At 42.5% G+C, this 23,085-nt stretch overlaps 1 protein-coding gene across 3 annotated transcripts; it reads right to left on the bottom strand.

Moving 5' to 3' along the window:
* Positions 1-910: 910 nt before the first annotated feature.
* LOC122620010 (protein single-minded) lies at positions 911-21,881 on the bottom strand. 3 transcript variants are annotated; one of them, XM_043797274.1, is made up of 8 exons: positions 21,765-21,881; positions 6,461-6,655; positions 4,931-5,100; positions 4,475-4,576; positions 4,135-4,326; positions 3,860-4,059; positions 2,900-3,006; positions 911-2,760 (listed from the first exon to the last, which is right to left on the bottom strand). In XM_043797274.1, exons 2-8 carry the CDS (start codon positions 6,633-6,635, stop codon positions 1,640-1,642), a joined length of 2,067 nt encoding a protein of 688 aa, XP_043653209.1. In that variant the 5' UTR covers positions 6,636-6,655; positions 21,765-21,881; the 3' UTR covers positions 911-1,639. The 3 variants fall into 3 exon arrangements, with proteins under 3 accessions (XP_043653209.1, XP_043653207.1, XP_043653208.1); XM_043797272.1 differs by lacking the exon at positions 21,765-21,881 and adding an exon at positions 17,117-17,349; XM_043797273.1 differs by lacking the exon at positions 21,765-21,881 and adding an exon at positions 17,117-17,349 and having other exon boundaries at positions 4,135-4,302.
* Between the last annotated feature and the right edge of the window lie 1,204 nt (positions 21,882-23,085).

The raw sequence follows: 23,085 nt of genomic DNA, 5'->3' as shown, positions 1-23,085 counted from the left end.
AGTTGAATCAAAATCTTTTCCAACACAGTGGTGAATTTGTGTGGAAAGTGTAACTTACATTTCCTACTGTACAATCAATAGATGGCGCACCACAATGTCTTTAAATCGTCTGTAAAATACATATACGTAAAATATTAACTGGTGGCAGAATAGGGAACTAACTTGTAAGATAGTTAAGTGCGGTACCCAAAAGTATACAACAATATATTTGAACTTGCACTAACGTTATTTTTTAAAAATGGTTTTCTTTTTATTTTAGTAGGGTTTGGTATTACCATTTATTTGTTTAATTGCACTGTTGTGGTATTATTACTGCAAGTACGTATTCATCGCTTCAATAAAATGAAATTTAAAAAAGAAAATTTTTTTAAACACTCGCACCCAGTGATAGATAACCTGGATCCTGGATTTGGCTGTCGCAAAACCAAGCCCCAGATTTGGCACCCGTACTTCCAAATAGAAGCTATAATCCCTTTGTAGATAGTCGCCTTATTGGATTCGCATTTTGAATTCCGTAATATGTGTGGCAAATGTAAGTCTGCAATTCAGAGTTACTCCAAGATACTTTCGGGGTCTCCTCAATATAAACAGCTGGTGTTGTGTTTCGCTTAGGAGTGTAGAAATATTTAATAAGTAAATCCAATATTCCAGCGCATGGCCCAATCCGAGAATCTTGTTGCATAGTCTTGTATAGTGACTTCAGCAGCATCAAGCTACATGACGACATCATGCTCAGTGGACCCTACGTTATTTAAAAACTACGTTTTTCAATCCAATTTTTGTCTGAAATACATAATGTGTACAATTCAAAATAAAGAATAAGGAAACAGATGAAAGGGCTAATTTTTGAAATCAACATTTTATTTGTAAAGCAAGATTACTAAATTAAATAATAACTCTAGAGGCTTCCAGCGGCGCTTATTGAAAAAATCGAACTCTTGCTCTATTTTTATTGTTCACCCACGTAATAATTTGTTTATTCAAATTAGAAAAATTCTCGATAATAATCCGTTTTACATTTACAATTATTTACTTGACTTATGAAGATCATATTCGTTATCTGCATAGTGGAGCGGACCCAGCACTATTTACACATTATCGCATAGTTATATACATGGATATATATTCGTAGATCCTATATATGCATGATTATGGGGGCCAAGTGTATGCGCTTTACGATATAGTTAAGTGTAAGTATGTGCAATTAATTTAAGTTAGTTTGTATGAACAGTTTACAGTTAGGCCTTACGACTATTTATTATAGAATTTGTATTTGCTTTTGCATTTGTTAACAAGGATCATTCCGTATTTCTTTCTTTGACTCTTAACTCGCTTGCACTTTGCATCCTTCTCTCTTTGTAACTTTACACTGCACAAGTAACACGATGCACATCGTATCGGGGATGCATGGGTATTCAATAAATAAAGGGGCGTGGTGGAGGTCTAGAAATTCAGATGGTGTGTGGCTCAGCCACATATTACAATTATTACAATTTTAAACTGAGAACTCAGAGGTGTATATAACATTGCAACGGATGGGGGCAGGGAGGGGAGGGGGGCAGTCGACGTTTTATAAACAACAGTACAGTACAGTAGCAGTCAAGGCTCGTCGTCCGACTTTTGGTATTTACACTTAGGATCACCAGGTGGCGTATTGGTATTGCAGGTGCTGCTGCTCCATCAGGTGCTGCTGCTGCTGCTGGTGCTGATGCTGCTGCGAACTGTTGTCGGAGAAGTAGCTCAGCTCGAAGTTGTGGCTCAGATCGCTGTAGGTCGTCTGCGAGGGCGATGTCTCATTCACAATGGACGCGTTTCCGGTGGACAGCTGCCTTTCGCTCTCCGAGCTGCTCGAGCAGCTGTTCGAGTTGGCCGAGAATGGCCGGATCATCGAGGTGGCCACATCCACCGTGGCATCGAAGTCGTAGTAGTAGTGATTGTTGTTATTGTAGTACAGATTGCCGGTGGTCGTGTCCGGATACTGCATCTCCGTCGAGTAAACGCCGGAGGACGAGGCCGACGCACTGGATCCACCGCCCGCACTCGAGGCGGTGCCACCTCCCACACTGCTGCTCGAGCTCACCACCAGGTCGTTCAGCGGCGGATAGAGCTGCGTGTAGCTCAGGCTATCGTGATCCATGCTCCCGGACTGCTGTTGCTGCTGCTGCTGCTGTTGCACATGGTGGTGGTGCCACACGCCGTTGTTATTGTTGCTACTACTACTGCTGTTATTCGTTGGGGGCACGGGCGTAACGGACGGCTGCAGCGGCAGCTCCGGCTCGAAGTAGGGATCCAGCTTGGGACTCGCGCTGAGGGCCAGACTTACTGGCGTTCCGGGACCTACCGGCTGACCCGTTGCTCCGGCGCACTGCGGCTGCACCACCACCGACTGCTGGGGCACCACCACCACCTGGGCCTGCACCGCTTGCGCCGCATGTGCCGCCTGGGCCGCTTGTGCCGCTTGTGCCGCTTGAGCCGCTTGAGCCGCTTGTGCCGCCTGCACCGCCTGTGCCGCTTGTGCCGCCTGTGCCGCTTGAGCCGCCGGCGAGATGGGCTCCCGCTTCACAACGCCCGTCTGAATCTCGTTCAGCACCAAGTCTTTCACCTCTCGTTCGCTCAGCACGTAGTTCACGCTCACGATGAACACTTCTCGCGAGGATCGCGAGTTGTGCACCAGGGTCGCGTACGACTGCACCCACACCCAGCCGCCGCCTTTGGTGAGGAAGCGGTAGTATTTGGTGGTCACTTGTCCTTTGTACAGCACTGTTGAGGAAGGGGAAAGGGAAAGGAAACATAATCGATGAGAATGAGGTACACAGAACCACAAATTACATTTCCTTGTCGCTGACGATTTGCACTCAGTGTTCAAGGTGTTGCAGTGGATAGGGTCGAGTTTACTTACGGATTTGGTGGGAGCAGCGCATGGCCATGATGTCCGCGGCGTGGATGTACTGATACAGGGTCTTCTCGATGAGGTCCTGCGGCTCGTATCCGGTTAGCTGCGATACGCTGTAAGCAAATAAACAGGCGAAAGGATGAGCATGGGGATAAGTTTCGAGGTCGAGGGCAACAGTTTCGCTCGCTTATTTAAACAGTGAATGGTCATTGGTGTTGCCTTTGTTGCTGGCTATGGTGTTTTATGCGGCTGGTTTACTTTCGCCGACTCCAATTCAATTATGCAGGAAAAACAGAAAACAGAAAACAAAAAACAAAAAAGCGGCGAAAAAGGGGCTGATTTCCGCTCACCACTTTGGGGTTGTTCGCTGCGAAAGTGCGAGGGCGCCAGAATAGGATGGCAATATGCTGTGGCATCATGAGGGTAATTGAGTGACAATAATGTCAGACAAAGTGGGCTGGTTTTTTGGCCCGCCAGGCACTTACACACACACACACAGAGGCACACACACAGGGACAAAGGAGAATCAAGCTCAAGAGGGAAATGATTTGTTTTTCCTTTTGTCATGTCGCCAGCGCCTTGCTTACATTTCCCTTTTCCTACTCGATTCTTTTTTGTTTTCTGCCACTCGGAAAACATTATCTTTTTGGGGGCGTCTGCTGGTACTTTTTATCGTGGTGTAAAAAACGAATTCTGCGGCCCGTTTAAATATTTGCCTAGTGTCGAATATACGGCAAACAGACAACGGATACTTTCGGGACAAAGGCTACTTTCGAATGCAGTGAGAAAAATGGTGTTGTGAAAGCTGCAGTCTACAGAGACAAAAGTCAGCACTTACTTCTAATGAAACAAAGTTGTAATATTTATAAGAATTTCTTGACAGCGTTTCAATGCCAAGTGATAAGACATATGAAGAAAATAACTATTCATATATAATATTTGTGCTTAGATGAAGTGGACGCTTACCGTGCATCGAAGAAGATGAGCTTCATGTCCAGCTTGGCCCGGAACATGAACATGTTCTGGTGCAGCTTGATTTCCGTGATGGCGGATGAAGGCAGCGAGTGACCGACGGCCACCAGGCCGAGATTCTGGATGAGGCTGCCCTGTCCATCCCCGCGGTCGGGATAGATGCGAGCCTTCAGATAGCCGGAGCAGTGTATCACCTAAAACCAAGTAATAAGGTAACACAAGGATAAGCCATCCGCTTGAAGGAAAGGAGTGTATATAGAATGCATTACCTTGAATCCGGAGGTGGTGAGGCCCGCGTTCCTCTTGGCCAGGACGCACTTCATGCGCAGGAAGAAGGTCTTCTCGATCTCGATGGTGTGCGACCCGCGATCGTGGTCGTAGGCGGATGGGTGCTGGACGCCATTGGGACTGCCGATGGGCGTGTGCGTCTGGGCGAGCTGTAGGGAGTTGAGAAAGGCGGCCTGTGGCGTGAGTACAAGTCAGAGTAGGATGGATGCATGGCACAGAGAAACAGAGAGAGAGAGATGCAGAGATGGAGAGAGAGAGAGAGAGAGGGCAAACATTTTCAAATGCTTCAAAGGACTCTGTGCGAAGTCGGGATCTACTCACTGGATGCTGGTTGATGTGCGGATGCAGCGACAAAATGGCGTTCATCTCGTCCTGATCGTAGTTGTGAATGTACTCGAATATCGAGTTGCCCGTCAGCTCAACCTGGTTGAAAACAAACAAATAAGCCATTAAATATTAATATTACATATTAGCATTATATTTTTATATTTGTTGCGCTTTAACTTTAAGATATACCCTATACTGATGCAAATGTTAAGTTGAGAACAACTGGAGCTATGTAAATTTTCCCCACCAGCACTGAGTGCCAATTAGTGGGCAAATGCAAATGAATCGTCTTTTCCGAAGCCACAACACTTGGGCTTCCTGCACCCAGGCCCATTGACTTGCAAATGCAAGTGGTAAGTGGTAAGTGGTGGCCAGGATACAAAAAGGCAAATTCAGGTGGCCCGGCAAATTATGCGCATAAATCAGGACAAGAGATCCAACGACACTCACCTGACTGAGCCCCAAGTGCACGGAGGCCGTTTCCGAGATGTACATGATTTTGCCATCCGGAGCCACCACGAAGATGAATCCGTCCAGCGTCTGCAGCAGATGGGAGCCCAGCTCCTTGATGGTGGCACCGCGTTGCATGGCGGGCGAGGAGCCCCAGGCTTCGCCAAGGCCTGAAAAACAAGATTCATATTTGTAAAAGATGCTTGGGAAAAATCTCCTTGCAACACGCACAAATAATATCTAATGCCTTGATGAAATCAATTAAAACATATGATTGGCTGTAACTAAACTTTGACATTATCTAGTTTCATATATAAAACATAGTATTTGAAACTTTACTTATGGAACTTGAGCAACGCTTTATGTAACTAATGCTAGAAGATCGTGCTACTCAATAAATCTAATTATATTGCGTTCCTGATTACGATTCCGTTTCATGTCAAGCTCCCGCTTCTTAAAGTCCTGAATTAATTGTTTGTCATCCGCTGGAAGTATCTTAATTCGCACAATTCCCACCAGCAGTAGCAGTGGCAGAGGCAGAGGCACCAGCACACGCCCTACTTGCCACTGCTGACGTCTAAATATTATTCCCAATTAAAGTCATCGAGCGGGTGGCCCATTCACAGTCCACCATTCCACCAGTCCACCAGTCAACCAGTCCACCCACTGGCCCACCCCCGATTCTCGGAGAGTTCGCACCATAGCATGTATACTACATGTATTGTGAGGTATATAATAGCACTGGCACTTCCTTGGCCCGTCCGGATCTCGTTGTTTGTTGCCTATTATTAAAATAATTATTTCAATAAAGGCAGAAAAGAAAAGCACAAAACGGTGCGGCAACAATGGGAGCTACAACCAACCAACCACCCACCCACCCACTTCTCGAGCAACCCTCTTTGTCAGCAGAAATCTCAGAAAATCTCGGTGGCGCACACTCACATGGGCGGTGGAGAAAAGTTGGGAAAATTTCAGGGGGGGTGGCGAGGGGAGATCGGTTTTCCAGTGCGGCTCTCGCTGCTCGTTCCTCGCTGCTCTTTGAGTGAAACAACAGCCGCCATTGTGTTTTGGCCAACCCCAACCAGCCGCCCACTTCATCCTGCCTGCTGTTTATTGTCTGCCCATTGTTGAGTGCTATTTCCCTGGTTCCCCGTTTCCCCGCTTCCCCGTCCGATGCCCGGTAACATATGCTTTAAACAAACATAGCCGTTTAAACTTGAAAACTGGCAGCGCGAAACGGAATGAAATGAAATCATTGCAAGTACATTGGAGTTAAAGTGAAAACAAAGGAGCATGTCCTGCTGCGAGGACACGTCGAGCTTGGATTATAATGAGCGTGTCGGTCGCGTGGCTGTCAAACATTCCGCATCATTTGCCGTAGCCGCAAGGCGCATTTCACACGAGATGAAAAGCCAAGAGCGGCGACAAATTGAGCGCCAATCAAGTGAGTTTTCCCCAGGAGTATTCGTCGCTACGAATCGCATCGAATATGGGCGATTTCCGATTTTCCGATTTTCCGAATGAACTTACCATCGGGAAAGACTTGGCGCATTTTCAAATACGATGTGGTCAGCCGGATGACGGAGGCCTTGTCCAGTTGCGAAGTAATCGCCGCTGGCAGCGGCAGTAATTTGGCCAATTCGCAGAATTCCGTGTTTTCCTTTTCACGTCGCGTGCGTGCCGCATTTTTGCTTTTCTCCTTCATGGCACACGTTTTGGCTATATCTGCAAAAATCGAAAAAAACGAAACAGCATGTTCAGTAAAAGAAGGGAAAGTTGGTAAGAAGAAACAACGAAAATAAAGTATGAATATTGCGTTGCCAAAGACCACAACCGACCATGTAATCTGCTCTCATAGCAATCCTTGCGCACTCGCCGATGGTTTGTCATCTTGAAAATATAAATATCCTTTTCTAAAGATCCTGCTTTGAAACTGTTGCGAGCACTTCCTCAGCACTTGCTCATATCCCTGCAATCACCTGTTTGCAACTGAGCCGCCTTCCACCAGGACGAGCAGTTTTAACAGTTTCCCAACTGATCCCGAAAAGGATCTGCTACCTGATCCTGGGAAAACAACCTGCCATTGGCTGCACTGCATTTTTACCTGTTCTCCCGGGGCAATTGACTTTTGCACTTTTGCACTGTTACTAATTCGCCCAGATCCTTTTTGCTGAATGGCGAAACGCAAATAGCTGCCATCTCACTCGAAGTGACTCCTGCATTCAACAGGTTGACTTTTGCCGACCGCAGGAGTTTCACTTATATCTATGTATATGCACACATACATATATGTATATTCCGGTGTCTGTGCGAGCACATACTCGTACATAATACTCAAATGATGTCCCACGCACACTGCCACACAAAACGAGAGTTTAGGAGCTGGCGAAATCTATGTGCACCATACACTCACACTCACACTCGCACTGCCATCCACATCCTGGATGAGGATGACCCACAGCCCGAATCCTGCCATTGATAGTTTCCGAACGTGATTTTGGCGCAGTTTTGGCAAAATCTAAGCCATTGGGACTCCTGCTGCTTTATTTTCCATTGAGGCACTTTTTCTGGCACTTTTAAAGAACTCGGCCATTTACCCAAATGTACCGAATGGCTGGAATTCGCACGTAAATACAAGTTTATTGACATAGGTCACGTATCTCAATGTTTTTACTTTTGCCGCTAATTTGCACCCAATTGCACTGCAAAAATGTTAGATATGCAAGTCAATCAGACGTCAAATTGAAGGTCAAATTGAATGTTTTAAGGAGCTAAAGCTATATAATATTCACAAAAGTGTAACTATAGTCTAGCTGCGTTAAGATAAAAAATGTAAAAAAATATTAAATCAAAGACTGCAATAAAATGTTCCCTTTGTATTGATGGTGCTTGGCGTCCATTCACCATCAAGAAATGAAACATTTGTCAAAAGTCAGAGATTGAGGGAATTGTCGACATCCGTTACGCATTCGCAGGAGCAACAGATTTGCCCAACGATCATAATCCTAAAGAGTATTCCGCGCTAATCCGCAACGCAAATGTGCCAACATGCACGTCTGAAGTGAGGTTGCTTCCCTGCCTCTGTGGAAAAGTGGAAATGCCAGGGGAAATAGGGGAAAACTGAGGCGTTCCCATTTAGGCCGCGATTGCCATAAATGACTCGACTCGCGGACAAAATGCGGACAAAATACGGACAGGAGTCGGCCAGAGGGTTGAGTATCATATGCTGCCAAATCCGTTTAATAGGATAGTTTACGAGCCGTAAGTGGGTCAAAATTATTCAGGATATAAGCTATTATTCCAAGCGAGCATTACAGTATTTCATATAGCCATAAATACGGGAATATGCCATTGATATATCAGCGTTTGTTTCCGTAATCTCAGTTCTGGATATGAGAAATATGAGATCATAGTGATAAGTGTACATCTTTAATTTTTTAGATGTTAAACATGATGCTGCTAGTATTATAGAAATCAAATGAAGTCAATATATAAATGCCACATTTTCTGTTCATAAATTGAGGTCGAAATTTCGCATTTTATAGAAATACGCCCAAATAAATTCCCATTCGAAAGTTTTTTTTACAACCATATAAATAAATCCTAAGGCTACGAAAGTTCCCCTTTCATGCCACAGAAACTCAATTCGCCAGCACTTTAACGCCCTTTTCCCGGAAAGCGTATAAAAGTGCGACTCATGCCTCGAATGGCAACTCAATGAACCGGATCTCGAGCCGAATCCCAGCCCATCCAACCAACTTGACCTTAATCTGGTTACAGGCAAACAGCAGACTAACAACGAATGGCTAAAAGTTTAAAAATAAAGTCAACACAAATATTCACACTGAACTTGAACTAGAGAGTTCCACATGAAGAGGAGCGGAGGATGGTGTGTCATGGGAACAGTAACAGGTAGGATGAGCAAGATTCCCACGCAGCGGATACTGGAGAGTCCATAAAGCAATTAACAGGACACTGGACGCTGGTCCGATGCTAATGTGGGTGTTGCGGGCGAGGCGCAACAGCGCCTGCATCCTACATACCCATACCCTATAACCTATATCCTGCATCCTGCATCCGACGGGCTATGACCGATCCTGCTGCTCGTTTCCCATCAGGACGAGCCACAGGTACGGATATGCTAAAAACCCGGTGCTCGCAGCTCACGTTCTCACGCTAGCGCATCGCCAGCCGGGAATTTCCAATCGGCCAATTGATAACCAGTCGGGGAAAAACAGCAAAAAAGCAGCACATGTCCTGGAAGTGTGAGAAACTTGCGAGGCGGCCAGGCTTACCTACCAGGCCAGGCACTCCTACCGGCACCTCACTGAGATTCCCACACATTCCGATCCTTCCTCAGAGCTATCAGGTGGGAAGCTGTGGCCGTGGCCGTGGAAAGCGGAAAATCGCCATACGCTGTAAATGTGCGTAACATATGCCGGGGCCACACGATAAGAGCTCTGCTCCTGTTCCTGCCAAAATGTTCCAGCACTCGAAAAATTATTTACGAATGAAGTATCCGATGATTGTATGAAAGATTAAACAATTACTTTGTAGGATCTGAGTTGGTTCAATGAAACTCATTCCATTAAAATTAAGGTAAAGCCTTGATGAATTCTTGATGAAATCTAATAAACATGCTGTTTCTTTTTAGAACTATGCCACAAATAAAACTACATATAACATTTTTAATAAAATTATAAAGTATTTAGCTGGAACAAAAAGAACCATTGCTATCACCAATAAAAATATCAAAATCAACTAAAATGGCACCCAATTGCAAGGCACATATATAAAATGGAATATTTTAAGATTATCCACAGTTCCACAACTTTTTTCTCTGTGCACTTTTTCCACCCACCCCCCACACTTGCGGTCCCTTGCCCTTTTCCCGTGTGTTTTTCCAACGCACATGAAGTTTTTATCTTGAAACAACAGTCGGCGTCGGTCGCTGAAGGGGCAACCTCCCTCGGAATGGGTCGCAATTTTAATGCTCAGCTCGCGCTTAATTTTCGGATTAAAACCCGTAAAGCAAACAGCGGCTAAGGACACCACCAGACCAGACCATACCAGACCAGACCAGGCCAACTGGATGTGGATGTGGATACGGACTCGCATCCGGACTGGTTGCCTCCGTATCCGTACATTAACCCAATTTCAATATGCTTTTTGATTTGTTTGCGCGGCACTTTAACATTATCAAACAAAAGTTTATGCAATCCGAGGGGTGTGTGTGTCTGTATGTGTGTGTGTGTGTGTTTGGGGTGTTCGAGGGTGTTGGGCGTGCGTTTTTAATTGCCTGCAATAACAAGTAACGACGGTCACAGCAACAACAACACCAGCGTTGGCTTTGTTTTTGGTCGCCCAAATCCGCTAATTGCGCACAGTTGTCGCTGCTTTTGCCCCCGTTAAGTTGGCAATTGGCCCTTTTATGGCGCCCTAAATTATGCAAAGAACGGCCTATTGATTAGCATAATGGTTTATGAGCAAGGAATTAAGCAAAGATGGCGGGCAGGATTCCCAGATTCGGAGAAATAATCGTCTTCTGTCGCTCCAGCATCAAAAGATATTTACACGAACTTAAGCTTTAAAATGGAGTTTAGGTCATTGTTAAAGCAGAAAAATACTTCTGTCGTTCTAGACTAAAATCATTATATATTATGTATAAAAATAAAGTTTTAATAATATAAGAGAGTGAACTTAAAATATGTATAATCAAGAGTTTAAGTGAAATAAATCATAGAATCAGCTTTTGTTCAAGCTAAATCTTGAATATTGCAAAACATCGAATACCAAAATGTTAAGAAGATAAATTAGTTACAAGCAAAATTCTATAAGCTTCCCAAAATGTTTATTAAATTTACTGTGTATTTATTCCCTTAAATCACTAGAAAAAACGAGCTATTTGCACAAATTAATTTTCAAATTACGCATCGGTGTAAAGGAAGGCAGATTTTAAAATGCCGTGTAAAAGGCAACAGAATAAATATTAATCCCTATAGTCGTGCATCAGTTGCAAATGCAGTTTGAACAGCAAATGTTTTTGTTTGTAAATTGATGCTGTGCCACCCAATGTGGATTTTATTTAACATTAATCGGGCAAATTATTTTGCATGAACTTAACCGTAAATCAGAAATAAAACACAACCAAGGCAAACAAATGTGGAAATTGGGGAGCGGCGAAGTGAAAGCAAATAAAACGCAGCCAAATCGATCCGTCCGACCGAAGCCATAATCGTAATAATAATCAACCAGCACATCATAATCACTGCTTTCATTACACTATATTTTCAAAAATAATTATGCATGTATTTTATTCCTGTTTGTGTTTGTACTCGTATTTGTGTTTGTATTTGCTCAACAAACATAAACGAGAGCTGCCGCATCCAGTTTGGAATTATTTGGGGCTTTCCGGGGGGAAAAGTGAAGTGGATGGGGGCGTTCAAATAGCCAGGGCAAATACGCAAAGCGATGAGGCGTTCAAAATGCGAAAGTAAACTTTCGAATGGAATAAAAAAATATATATATATGTACAACAACAACAACAGAGAGGGGAGCAACAAATACGGCAGCAGCGAAATGTGTACCAGGAGCAGCCAAGCTATAAATACGGAAAATCTCGGAAATATCACGTAAAATCGATCAACAATACAAACTTGCAACCAAATGGCCGATGGGCCCCCATAGGCCATCAACCATAGAACAATACGAAAAGCAGCAATCCCCCTCCTCTCGGAAAATCAAACAAGTCAAAATGTGTTGCACAGCAGCTACAGACTACCAACTTCCAAGGGTCAAATCGATAATCATAACTCGAGGCCTCGAATCTGTACACACCACATATGTATGTATGTATGGTACTATAAGTATGAGTATGGTATATGTACATAGATATGTCCGACCTCACCTACGCGCAAATACCCAAACACCTCCATTATCACTTGCTCTCCAAGGTGCAGCCAGTCCATTCCATCGCATTCGGTATAGGAATCGGAATAGGAATAGGAATCAGAATCGAAACCGGAGCTGGACTTCCAACCGAACCGCCATCCATTGTTGTCATTGTCGGTCGTCGGCCGTACGTGATGTTCACCATAAATTTGAATTTGAATTTGATTTCGAGTTTGCTCCAAAACACCAGCAGCAGTGGAACAACAATGAGTCCGGACGAACCTGGAAACCGACTACCATCGCTGATGGTGGACGCTGAGCAAATATCCACGGGGAGTGTGATTCCGGCAAATAGACCAACATGAAAGGAGTGCAAACACGTTACACACATAAGCCCACCAAGTGGAGCAGGGGAGTGCGGGTAACAAGTTGCGAGCACATTAACTTAAGATATATTCACCCAAGAAGGGGTAATACCTACCTACTAAATGCTTAAAACTATAATTATTTATTTACATATAATATAATATTACAATCTTTATGTTTGCTTCTTTCACGGCAAGGATTATTATTATAACAATGAAAATATTTCCAATAATTACTTTATCGCTTTAAAAACCCTATTTTGACAAGAAGGCATTGCTTTTGAATATTTAACATTACCCTAAGTGAATCAAGTTAAATTCAATGGATTATATAATCAAATAAATAATAACGTTTCCACAAAAAAGTGGCTTCCGCCGCTTATAAACTTCTGGGAATCGTCGTTCCGCCATTTCGCTATTAATGACAGTAATAAAATCATATCGAAATGGTTCGGAAGCCAATCTACTGCGTATTCATTTAGCAGTTGACGATACCAATTTTCCGCTGCAATAAAAACGGCAAAAACAAAAAACGGCGGCAATAAAAGAGAAAAACAACAGAAGCAACTACAACTACAACAGCAACACTGTGGTTCAGTCTTACGCTTTGGTGTAAAATGAAACAAAAGTATGGTTGGAGAAAAATCAATACAAAGTCACGTTTTAGAGAAAATCACGTTTCATTAGATACCTATGGGTATACACAAAGGCGACTGCATATATATAGCAATTTATATACCGACAAGGCATTAACATTCCATTGTGGAACCGTTTTATGTAAGCAAAAACTATAGTTTTCAATTAATTGAATTACTTTTAAAAACATTTTTTGAATTTTAAATGCGAATATTAAGTTAAATGGAGCAAATTGAATGTATCTACTTGGAAAATACATAAGCACCGCCATATACATTTTGCTTATGTGTATAGAATTACTTTTTATTTCAGAGCGGCAAGCTTACCTTGAAATTTACGACACTTTTCGCTTTAAATTCAAGGCAAACGCCCAAAAATAGTTTAACCAATGATTTTTAAGGGATGATTGGCGGGAGAAATGGAGTATTCCTCCCCCAAAATGAAATCCCCAAAGAAGTGTAGGTGCTAAAGACCTTCTAAGTCCACGTAATTAGTTGGTTACCCCAAAAATAGTGTTGAAATGGGGGGATTTTTGTGTTTTCACCTAGGGTTTAAGTGGCTTTATGAGGCGTTTCTTTTATTTTCCTTCTCAGATAAACTGCTTGTGACTAATTGGCCCATAAATTAATCTCTGGTTAAAATATTTTGGTCAAGAGATTATAAAGAGCTCAGGAAGATTCAGATATCTTGTTCTATACGGCAATCATTTAAATATCATTCTTATGATGAAAAATAAATAAACAGTAAAAAGTATCTTTTTGTTCAAAGAATGATCTTCTGATTTTTATCTCTTAACGAAAAAGAAATCGGAAGAAACCCTCATTTCTTATCGTTAAACAAGTTTGCACTTTTCGTACACGAAATATTATAGAACAAAGTATAAGGTTGCAGTACAGAGTAACTAATTTCAAGAATGTAAATGCTTCAAGGGGTATTTTTAACTCATATCAGCATGAAGAGTTGAAGGAATCTCCACATTTGCTTTGCTTAAAAACGGTTACACTATCAAAGTTGACGTGTTCGTTTGTACAGCGCAGCAAAATTACAGCATTAAGCGGATTTCCTCACTAGAAGTCAAACACGCACACACATATGTACGCACACACACAGGACGGCACCCACACTTACACCCAAGATAAACACTCACCGATGCTGAGGAGCAAGAAGAGGAAGCAGAACAAACACCCCCAGAGAAAAGACAAACCCCCCAACGTGCAACATACACAGAACAATCATCAACAAAAAATGTACGAGACAAAAGAATTTAAAAAGCATCAAATCCTAGACGAGACCAGAAATACGACAAACGAGCACAGGAAACAATCCAAGGCACACGGCACTCACACTGGCAAACAAACACACACTCGCACACAAACACAGGGCGGGAAATACAGCAATACAGCATTAAGAGCGCAAGAAAATGGTGTCTCAGTCCCTTTCCCAATCCCATATCGACTCCCATTCCCCAGGTAGCATTTTAGAGGCATTAGAAGCGAAGCACAGTGGTGCATGTGCTGGCGAACATGGCACCAAAATAGATATGCCCTTCGGGTCGCTGACACTTGAGCGGTTGGGGATTGCCTGTCGGTGAAACATAATTCTCATGGGGATATGATTCTCAATGAAAAATAAATAAATAGAGCCACCACTTATGATTTGCTTTTTATCGTGATCATGAGGCTGCATTTCGGAAGTGTAATAATCTGCTCAGCATAATTGTGGTCATAAATATATAGGGAATGTTCTCTAAAACAATTCGTTTTTAGTCTTTATAAGAATTCAGAAAAAGGCATTTATTCTCTTTGGGAGTGTTGAAAGTGGAATATTCGGCCACCTGAGTCGAAAACTATGCTGCAACCAATTTCTTCTGATAAGAATCCAGTACCGGATCGTCTTAATATTTTACTGCATTTAACTCATTTTACTACATGTAACTCAAGGTCAAAATGTATATTATATTAAGAAAGAAAAAACTGAAAATCGAACTGATGATATTTTTGTTCAACTAGGCGTATACGCAATGTTGATAGTCAATCTGCACTAATTATGCCAAGGCGATTTTTAAACAGTAAAACTTTAAACAACTATTTCAGTTAAAGATTAACAATAATTGTGTGTGATAACTGTGACAATAACATAGTTTTGGAGATGTATTTTATCTGTGTTAAAATACACAATTCGATGGCGCAGAAGTCCAGATCATTTCAAGCTAAGAAAACCCTGAAGATGGTTGTGCCACTGAAAACCAAGCCCTTATAGCCACCGAATTAAAGAACTTTAAAACATATATTAGAAAAACCAAAGACACTGTGCGTGGTTCATTCACCGACCATTGCAGTACGGCTGCGCTGCTTTTGCGGCTGTTTCAAATGCTGTTGTTCAGTGTAACAGGCTTATGGGATCGAAAGAGGGGAGCGGAAAACGGGTTCCACAACTTACACACACTCACACACACACTCGCGCACAGGGAACAACCACCCTCTGCGGCAAACAACAACAGTGCGCGCAAGCGAGAGCGGAAGAAGAAGAGCGGCGAGCATTACACAAATACAGGCAAACACACACAGACACGCACAGACAAACAGGCAGGCAACAACATTTTCTCATTGGCTGACTTGGCCTGGAAACTGGAACTGGCATTGGTGTGAGTGCGTGCGTAATACGTACGCTTACGCTTGTGTTTGTACTTCAGTTTGAGTTCGCATCGCGCCACCGCTCCGCCCACACACACAGTGGCACATAATTGTTGTGTTTGTGTTGTGTTTGTATTGTGTGTGCCTGTCTGGCAACGCCTTAATAATTGTTATTTGAGTTTCATTTTGTTTTCGATGCTTGTGTGGGTGTTTCCCTCTGCGAGTGTGAGTGCGATTGCGAGTGTGAGGTGTCTGTGTGTGGGCTGTTACACTCCATTAGCGAACATTTCTGGCATTCGAGTTTTAAGCTTTCTCCTTTTCTTATTTCATTCTTTTTAAATATATTTTTGTATACCTTCCCTGTGCGCATCTACATGCGCACATTGGGCACTTCCGCTTGTCAAAATTCAATGTCAGTATTGTCACTTCCGGTTGTATTGGTGCTTGCTGCTCCTTGTGTGGATGAGAGAGACAGATAGAGAGGGGGAGAGAGAGAGAGGGGCTTCCCCCTTTACATGGACGCCATTTTTATTCGGGTCTTTCCTAAACAGCTCGTAAACATTTGACGTTACCCTTTGAAATGCTCAACATTTTAATGCCTCCATAAAAACCTAAAAGAGAATTATTTCTTTTATCTAAATCGGGACCCATAAATATGTACTCAACGAAACTAATTAAGTGTGACAAACAAATAAAATTGTAATGGCAACACAATTTGATGTCTCAAAATCACGCAATGATATTTTTTTGAAAGTATAATTCCCAAAAGAAATCCTTTTTTATTTAATGGAGCTCTTGTCTTAATTAAAAAAAACTTTATTACTCAATACAAACATGTAATATCAAGAAAAAGCTATACTTGTACATCAAAATATTCTTTTTTCACTTTATAAAATCCTTCATCTGTTCTTTAAATTTCAGAAAGATTTAGATACCTGAGGCTTTGCTGGTAATTAAACATTTCATAAACTTTCCATATTTCCAACACTACAACTGAAATTGATACTTAATATGTTGCAGTTGCGATTCCAATGCACGTTGCCACAAAACGAAGGCAGTTGCCCCAACAACGACGTCGCAAAACCTGCCCTGCCCCCCTCATCACTCCTGTCGCCTGGACAGACAAAACAAATCATTTTCGGTGGCTACCGTATGCAAACAAAAAAACCAAAAAATGGAAAAAACAACAAAGTCAAAAAACAAGAATTCCGAGACACAGTAAAAACAAACACAGTGCAGCTGCAGCACACATTAAAAAATAATGTTCAAGTGTTGAACCAACAAATTAGATAAAATGGAATTATCTAAAAGACTTAAACTTTTTTTAAATTGGTATAATAATTTCGTTTTATGTAGTCAGTTACTATGATTCTTTTATATCAAAATTGTGGTGTAAAACTCAAACTCATGATGATAAAAAGTTTAAGCTATAAAATATCCTTTAGCTAACTATTCTATCTATCAAGCAAATCTTTTTTATACAAATATTTAATTACTGTGAAAACAATTTAGTTTGCTAATTAGCACACAATAAGCCGTAAAATAACAATAATATATTTAGCCACTGCTTAGTCCTTTGGCAATATATATTTGCCCAAAAAAGGGTGTAGTGCAAATTTCTTCGAGTGCAACACTGTTTAATTCCTTTGGGTAATGATTACTTTTTGGATCCATCTCATAAGCGGTCTGCCGGGAGTGCAGGCTGCATCGCTTGAGGGATTCGCTGGCCAAGATGAAGTTGCAAGGGTCCGCGAAATCGTAAATTATGCCACATAAACCGTCGCGCGCGACAATGGGCGGCCACAAAAAAAACAAGACGACACAACGACGACGACGACGACGACTTGGTCACTGGGTGCAGTGCGACTTGATCCAACACTAAACTGACCGCAACTAAAACGCTCCAACCGTCGACGGCGACGCCGCTGCCCAGCGAGCGATCCGCTCAGCTTTTTGCAGCGGGCTTACTGGGTTCTGTGTTCTGTTATCTGGCTGCTCCGCCGTAGATGGCTTTCGATCGGAGAGCTCGAGCCGGAGCTCTGGAGCTCTGGAGCGGAGTAGAGCAGAGCAGAGCGGAGGTTTCAATGTCGCCTTCGCCGCGGACAATGTCACATGCTGGGTGAAAATAAACAAACAATAGCCAACATGCGACCATGACTTGTGCGGCGTTAGCAAAAAGTGTTGCATTTCACCCGAATCGCAGCGACTTTACTTTCTTCGCGACTTTTGCTGAGCTCAGTTGAATCGGAGGGCGACGCCAGTTATAATAAATGTTATCCAAGCCCACATTTGACCCCTGAATCAGATATTACCGTGCATAAGCAGGGTCTGATCAGCACGACATTAACCCATTGTAAGCCAAGTTCTGCTATTCGAGTTTAGTGTAACTATAACATGTAGATAAAATGCAAAGTATTGGCCAATTCATATTATACAATATTAAAACAAGTAATGGAAATGATTCCATTTAAAGTAACTAATATCTTAAATCTTCTTTAACATCATAAAGGATAAAGGGCTCCGAAATAAATGTAATAAAAAACTAAAGAATGTTCAGAGATTTGTTATTGTAAAAACATTCAAAAAAGGCAAAACAATATTATTTAAATATAAAATTAGGTTGAATCAGATCCGAAATCACTGCCGTAAAAAGAGGTTAAAGGCAAATTTGTCATAACTGGCTGTCATCGTATCGCATTTTGGACTTTACGCGATTCATTCATTGATCGATCACGAATAGTATGAGTATCTTTTGGCCACTTGTCAGCCGGCTCCATGGCACGTGTTGCCGATTTGTTGTCGTTGCCGATAATGCTTTTCTGTCAGCTGCCAGCTCTTCATGTCTTACAATATTTCGGCTCTTTTCGGTCTTTGTTTTTTATTTGTTTGGCTGGCGTCGATGAGCTAATCGCAAATGACGTTTACAATTTCTTGCACGCGCAGCACAATTTTGCCCTCAGCTGCAGCAGCGCAGTGTTGTTGCTGCAGTGTTGTCGCTGCGCTGCTGCTGCTGCAACTGCAACATCTTCCACTATCTCGGCTCAACGTGCAAAAATTTTAAATATTCATTTCACTTGTAGTCCCTCTCACCGCAGATAATTGACAATAGTGAATCACTAGCATTAACGCCGCACAAGTTCATTGAAATTGAAAATTAAATATGAAGAGAAGAATGTATTCCAGGAATGATAATCGAGGCAAATAGTGTGAGATGCAATATTTCTATGCGCTAAGCCTAGGGGCAGCCGCCGATCAACCCTCAACTTGTCCATGCCAACATGCCCACAGATCTAGATGCATATCTCAAGACGTTCGATGATGGCATAATATGCACACATGCCCGTGCACATTGGACACGGAGATTCCCATATTTTCGGCACAAAAATAGGAGTCCCGCCGAACCCTTTCTTGCGGGAAGAGAAAAAACTTACAAGTTTGAAGCGCCAAGGATTCAGATACATGAGGACGAAATGCGGGCTCTGTTATCCGATAGCGGGATGGCAAGGACAAGGACTAAGATGAGCACAATGGATCCAGGATCTCAGCTATTCCACGACGCTGTTCACTTGGAAACAAAGTTGCCTCCGAGATCGAACCGATTCGATATCGGCGCGGGAACGTGATCCAAACAATGGACACAGGACATGTGGCCAGGACTATGCCGAAAACGCAGAGCAAAGTATGTGCCACAGTGCAAAGAGGTCGTGTCCTCGCATAAATTATGCCATTAACCAATAGTTGTAAAAATTAGAAAAATATTTCGTCAGATCCCTACATAAATATAAATGTACATCAATTTTGGGTGTGAAAATGGCCTAACTGTTGCTCCAGCTGCAATCCACGCTTGAATGCCACCCCTTCGATTTTGTTTTTACGGAAGCTGGGCGACCGGAAAAATGCTCACCGATCCCGGATTCATGGCAGAGCTGGGGCAACCAATTGGATTTGTGGCAGACATAGTGGCGGCAGTTGGACGCAACCTGGGATTGTTAAACACTTAAAGGAATCGAAATCGGAATCGGAACGGGGACGGCTGTGCGGCTCAATTACATTGGCGATTGAGCGTGAAATTGTGATGCATGATTTGATTTCACGTGACAAGGGGACATGGCATTGAAGACACCAGCACATATGTGTGACCTACGTGTGCACTCGGCAAAAATAGTTGCCACTACGTGTCCCTAAACTAGACGGCTTCTGTGGTTTATGATATCCTTTACAGATAAATAAGTTAATAGAACATGGTGCAAATTGTAGTCTATATTGGTTTAAATAGTACTGAGATTTCTTCATAAATTATGAAATTGTTTATCTATACTTATATATTGTTTTTAAATTTGTTAGTTTGCTAAATAATTGGATTTAAGCCGCCGGATTTCCAAAGTGTAAAATTCCTACTTAATATTGCCATCATCTTCTTTAAGGTAATTAGTATTATATTTTGCTTGATTTTCTTAGTAGCATTTGGTGAAATATATTCTTACTGAAAGTTTCTTTGACATTTTCCATGTGTATTTTGCAAAGTGCTTAAGTAAGCATGTGAGTTTTAGGAGGACCAACATCCTCCAGAGTCCCAAGGCTCGTTGTCGAATTGGACACACCCGCTAATTTGCTTGGCGCGCGACACCTTTTGCAGTGGAGTGGACCTGAGGAGTCGAGGAGCGGAGGAGCTGGAGCTGGAGCTGGAGCTGGCGACCCGTCATGGTCATTTCTGTTGGCCAGCGACTACAACCAATGCCCAATGTCCGAGCCGAATGCTGTTTTGTTTGCTCGCCGTGCTTTGCGCCCTTCGGTCGGCACTCTCTACTTATTTTTTGCCTTCCTGGAAGTATTATAGTAAATTTCTCGCATATCTCTCGTGTGTCATTGTCGCCAGGTGCCCGTATCCGTATCCACTTCCACCTCCATTTCCATATATACAGCTGCGTCTCGGTTTCCCCCCTCTCGGGGCCTCTCGGCCAGATTATTAGTTATTATTTTTGTCATAAATGCAAATTAGCTATGCGCAATTTGCATATTCTACATTCGTTGGTCATTTTGAAGACGCGTCTGAAGTCTGAAGTCTGGTCAGTAATGTGGATATTTCTGTGGACCCCTGGGTTACTCCTACTTGGGTTTGCTGTTGCCATTTCGCTGTGACAGAGTTGTCCATTGGCTAGACATGTTTTGAAAGGAAGTTTGTATGCCCAACTTTCCTTTTCTTAGCTACATAAAGGGGCAAACTGTAACATACATTTTTTTAGTGTTTTCTTCACAAGAAAGGGTTATACTAAAATCAGGCTAGGTTCGGAAAAGAAAAGGTTTTCTTTTAGCACTTCGACACTTATAAAGAATCGAACCTAAATATTTCGAGTTTAATATAATAGTGATAAAAAATTACTCCAAATTTATAATAATAGTAAAAAGAATTTTAAAAAGATTATTCTGATAACGGAACTAATAAATCTTCAAGAAACTTTAAATACTATACCAACATATTATTTAGGGTTATTTCAACTTAAAAGCAATGTGTAACATGGCTAAGTAACTAAAATATCTTGAAAATGGCTTTTGGAAAATCTCAAATATAGTTTTGCGTAGGATACCGATTCAGCTTAATGAAAGCTCTATAATGCCACCGATTCCTGGAGACGACCATTAAGAAAACAAACGCAATCGTTGACTTTTGTTTTATGGGTACTGCGGGGGATTCTGTGGAAAACGCGGGGCTGATGACCACAGCGTCTGGGATTGGAATCTGGGATGGACTTGGAGTCTGAGAGGGGACACTTTTAAGTGCAATTCGATTTGCTGCTTTTCCCTTTTCATAATTATAGAGAGTCTTGAGTTTTGAGTCTTGAGCATTGAGTCTTTCAGTTGTTTTCGTTTTGGGCCCTGCAAATTTGCATTTGGCAGTGGGTCGTTTCGGTTTATGGGTTTCCCATTTTTTCGGCACTATATTATTTCGTTTTATTGTTATTCGTTATTGTGGCTAAACAATTATTACTGATTCTTGGTCCCCGAATTCGGGGAGGACGGCGGACGGAGCACGAAGTAACCTCCGCCGACGGCACCGCCGCCGTTGTGGGCGTCATATTACAGACGACTGGGTGACATGCCCTCGATGGCGATGACGACGACGAAGACGACGCCGATTCCCAGTTCTTTGTTTGCCCTGCATACTCGTACATACATGTGTTTTCTATTTCAAATGTCGCCTACAACAATTCGCATTGGATTTCACTTGTTCACAGTCCTCCTAGCGTCTTATTGTTATTAATGTTCAATGGTGTCAGAAGGGTTCCTTCGAAGGGCAATGAGTTATCTCACCTCTGGCAGCTATCCGTTTTGCCGCTGGTACTGTTGCAGTTTGGCCACCGTCGATAAATCCAATAGGAAAGCTCCGTTTGGCGAGAGAAGCGAACTAAATGGGCGCCTTAACTGCTAGCACATTTTTTCTTCAAGTTGATGATTTTAAACAACGTAAACCTAAATGTGTTGCGGCCGAACGATTTTTGTGTTTTTGCCGGAAAGGTTTTCCAAATGAGCCCGTTAACGGGTACTATGCGATTGCGTTTATGGCACTTGGGCAATTTGCTTGCTAGAATTCTTTACTTATTTTTAATGCACACAGATATATTCATATATATATTATTTAACACTTGTAGGCACAGCGAGAAAATTATCCAAACTGGGATATATGTATAGGTATTATTTATATAAGGACAGACGGCGTGGACGCGCAGCTGAACCAGCGAGCGGGCGGCGAGCGAATGAGTGACTACTCAAATGGACCGAGCTCAGCCTGCAGTAACTGGGGGCAGCAGCAGCAGCAGCAGCAGAAGCAGTGGAAGCAGCAGCAGCAGTAGAAGCAGCAGCAACAGCAACATCACATCCCAGCGGCAACACCAACACACACAGGCAAGTGATGTGGAGGCGCGACGAGTGCGCACGCATACGCACACAGAGGCAGCACACACGGACACCACTTCAATCCCTTGACTGGAAGTCGCTGGTGTTGGTGGTGGCTAAACATGCAACTTTCCAGCCTGCTTCCCGTGCGCTCGCCAGTGTGCGTGTATTAATGAATGAAACGCCAATGCCACCGCGCCACCCCCTCCCCGAGCACCCCACCCACTTCGAGTTCCCACACCCCATGTGCCCGTGTATATGTGCTCACGGATCCGGATGATGTGAACGTGCCCGGCGACCGGTGCCGAAGGAACTGCGCTGCGCATGCGTGCGGTGTGCCAAAAGGTATTAGCTAGGTGGATCGCCATTTGGCCAGGTTTTCAAAACAGCATCACTCAGTTCCACGAATAATAGTCCTTTTTAGAAATATATATCTGATCCTTATTATTAGTGTATATATTTTAATGTTTTGGGCGGATCCTAAACAAAAAATCTTAAATAATAACCTCTTTAACTCCCAATTACTTAATTTACATACGAATATGATCTTTTTAAAAAGAATTGAAAAAACCAGAATAGTTTTACATGTGTATAAGCAATAAAAATATAATTATTTCCGTGCATTGCCCTGCATTTTTAGAACTCATTTAAGTTAACAAAATCCGAAAACAGCTTATAGAATTCTAACTGTGAACATGTGAAGAAAATAAACCACTTTAAATTGTTAAACTCGGAAAAT

This window comes from Drosophila teissieri, chromosome 3R (genome assembly GCF_016746235.2).
Source record: "Drosophila teissieri strain GT53w chromosome 3R, Prin_Dtei_1.1, whole genome shotgun sequence".
NCBI classification, from domain to species: Eukaryota; Metazoa; Arthropoda; class Insecta; order Diptera; family Drosophilidae; genus Drosophila; species Drosophila teissieri.
The sequence above is the reverse complement of the archived record's forward strand: the minus strand, read 5'-3'. Positions and strand labels throughout refer to the sequence as shown.

Coding starts and splice junctions, on each gene's coding strand:
- LOC122620010 (XM_043797272.1), bottom strand. Junction 4,327..4,474: donor CGCACATCAACCAGCATCCA/GTGAGTAGATCC, acceptor CTCACGCCACAG/GCCGCCTTTCTCAACTCCCT. Junction 3,007..3,859: donor CTCATCTTCTTCGATGCACG/GTAAGCGTCCAC, acceptor ATTTGCTTACAG/CGTATCGCAGCTAACCGGAT.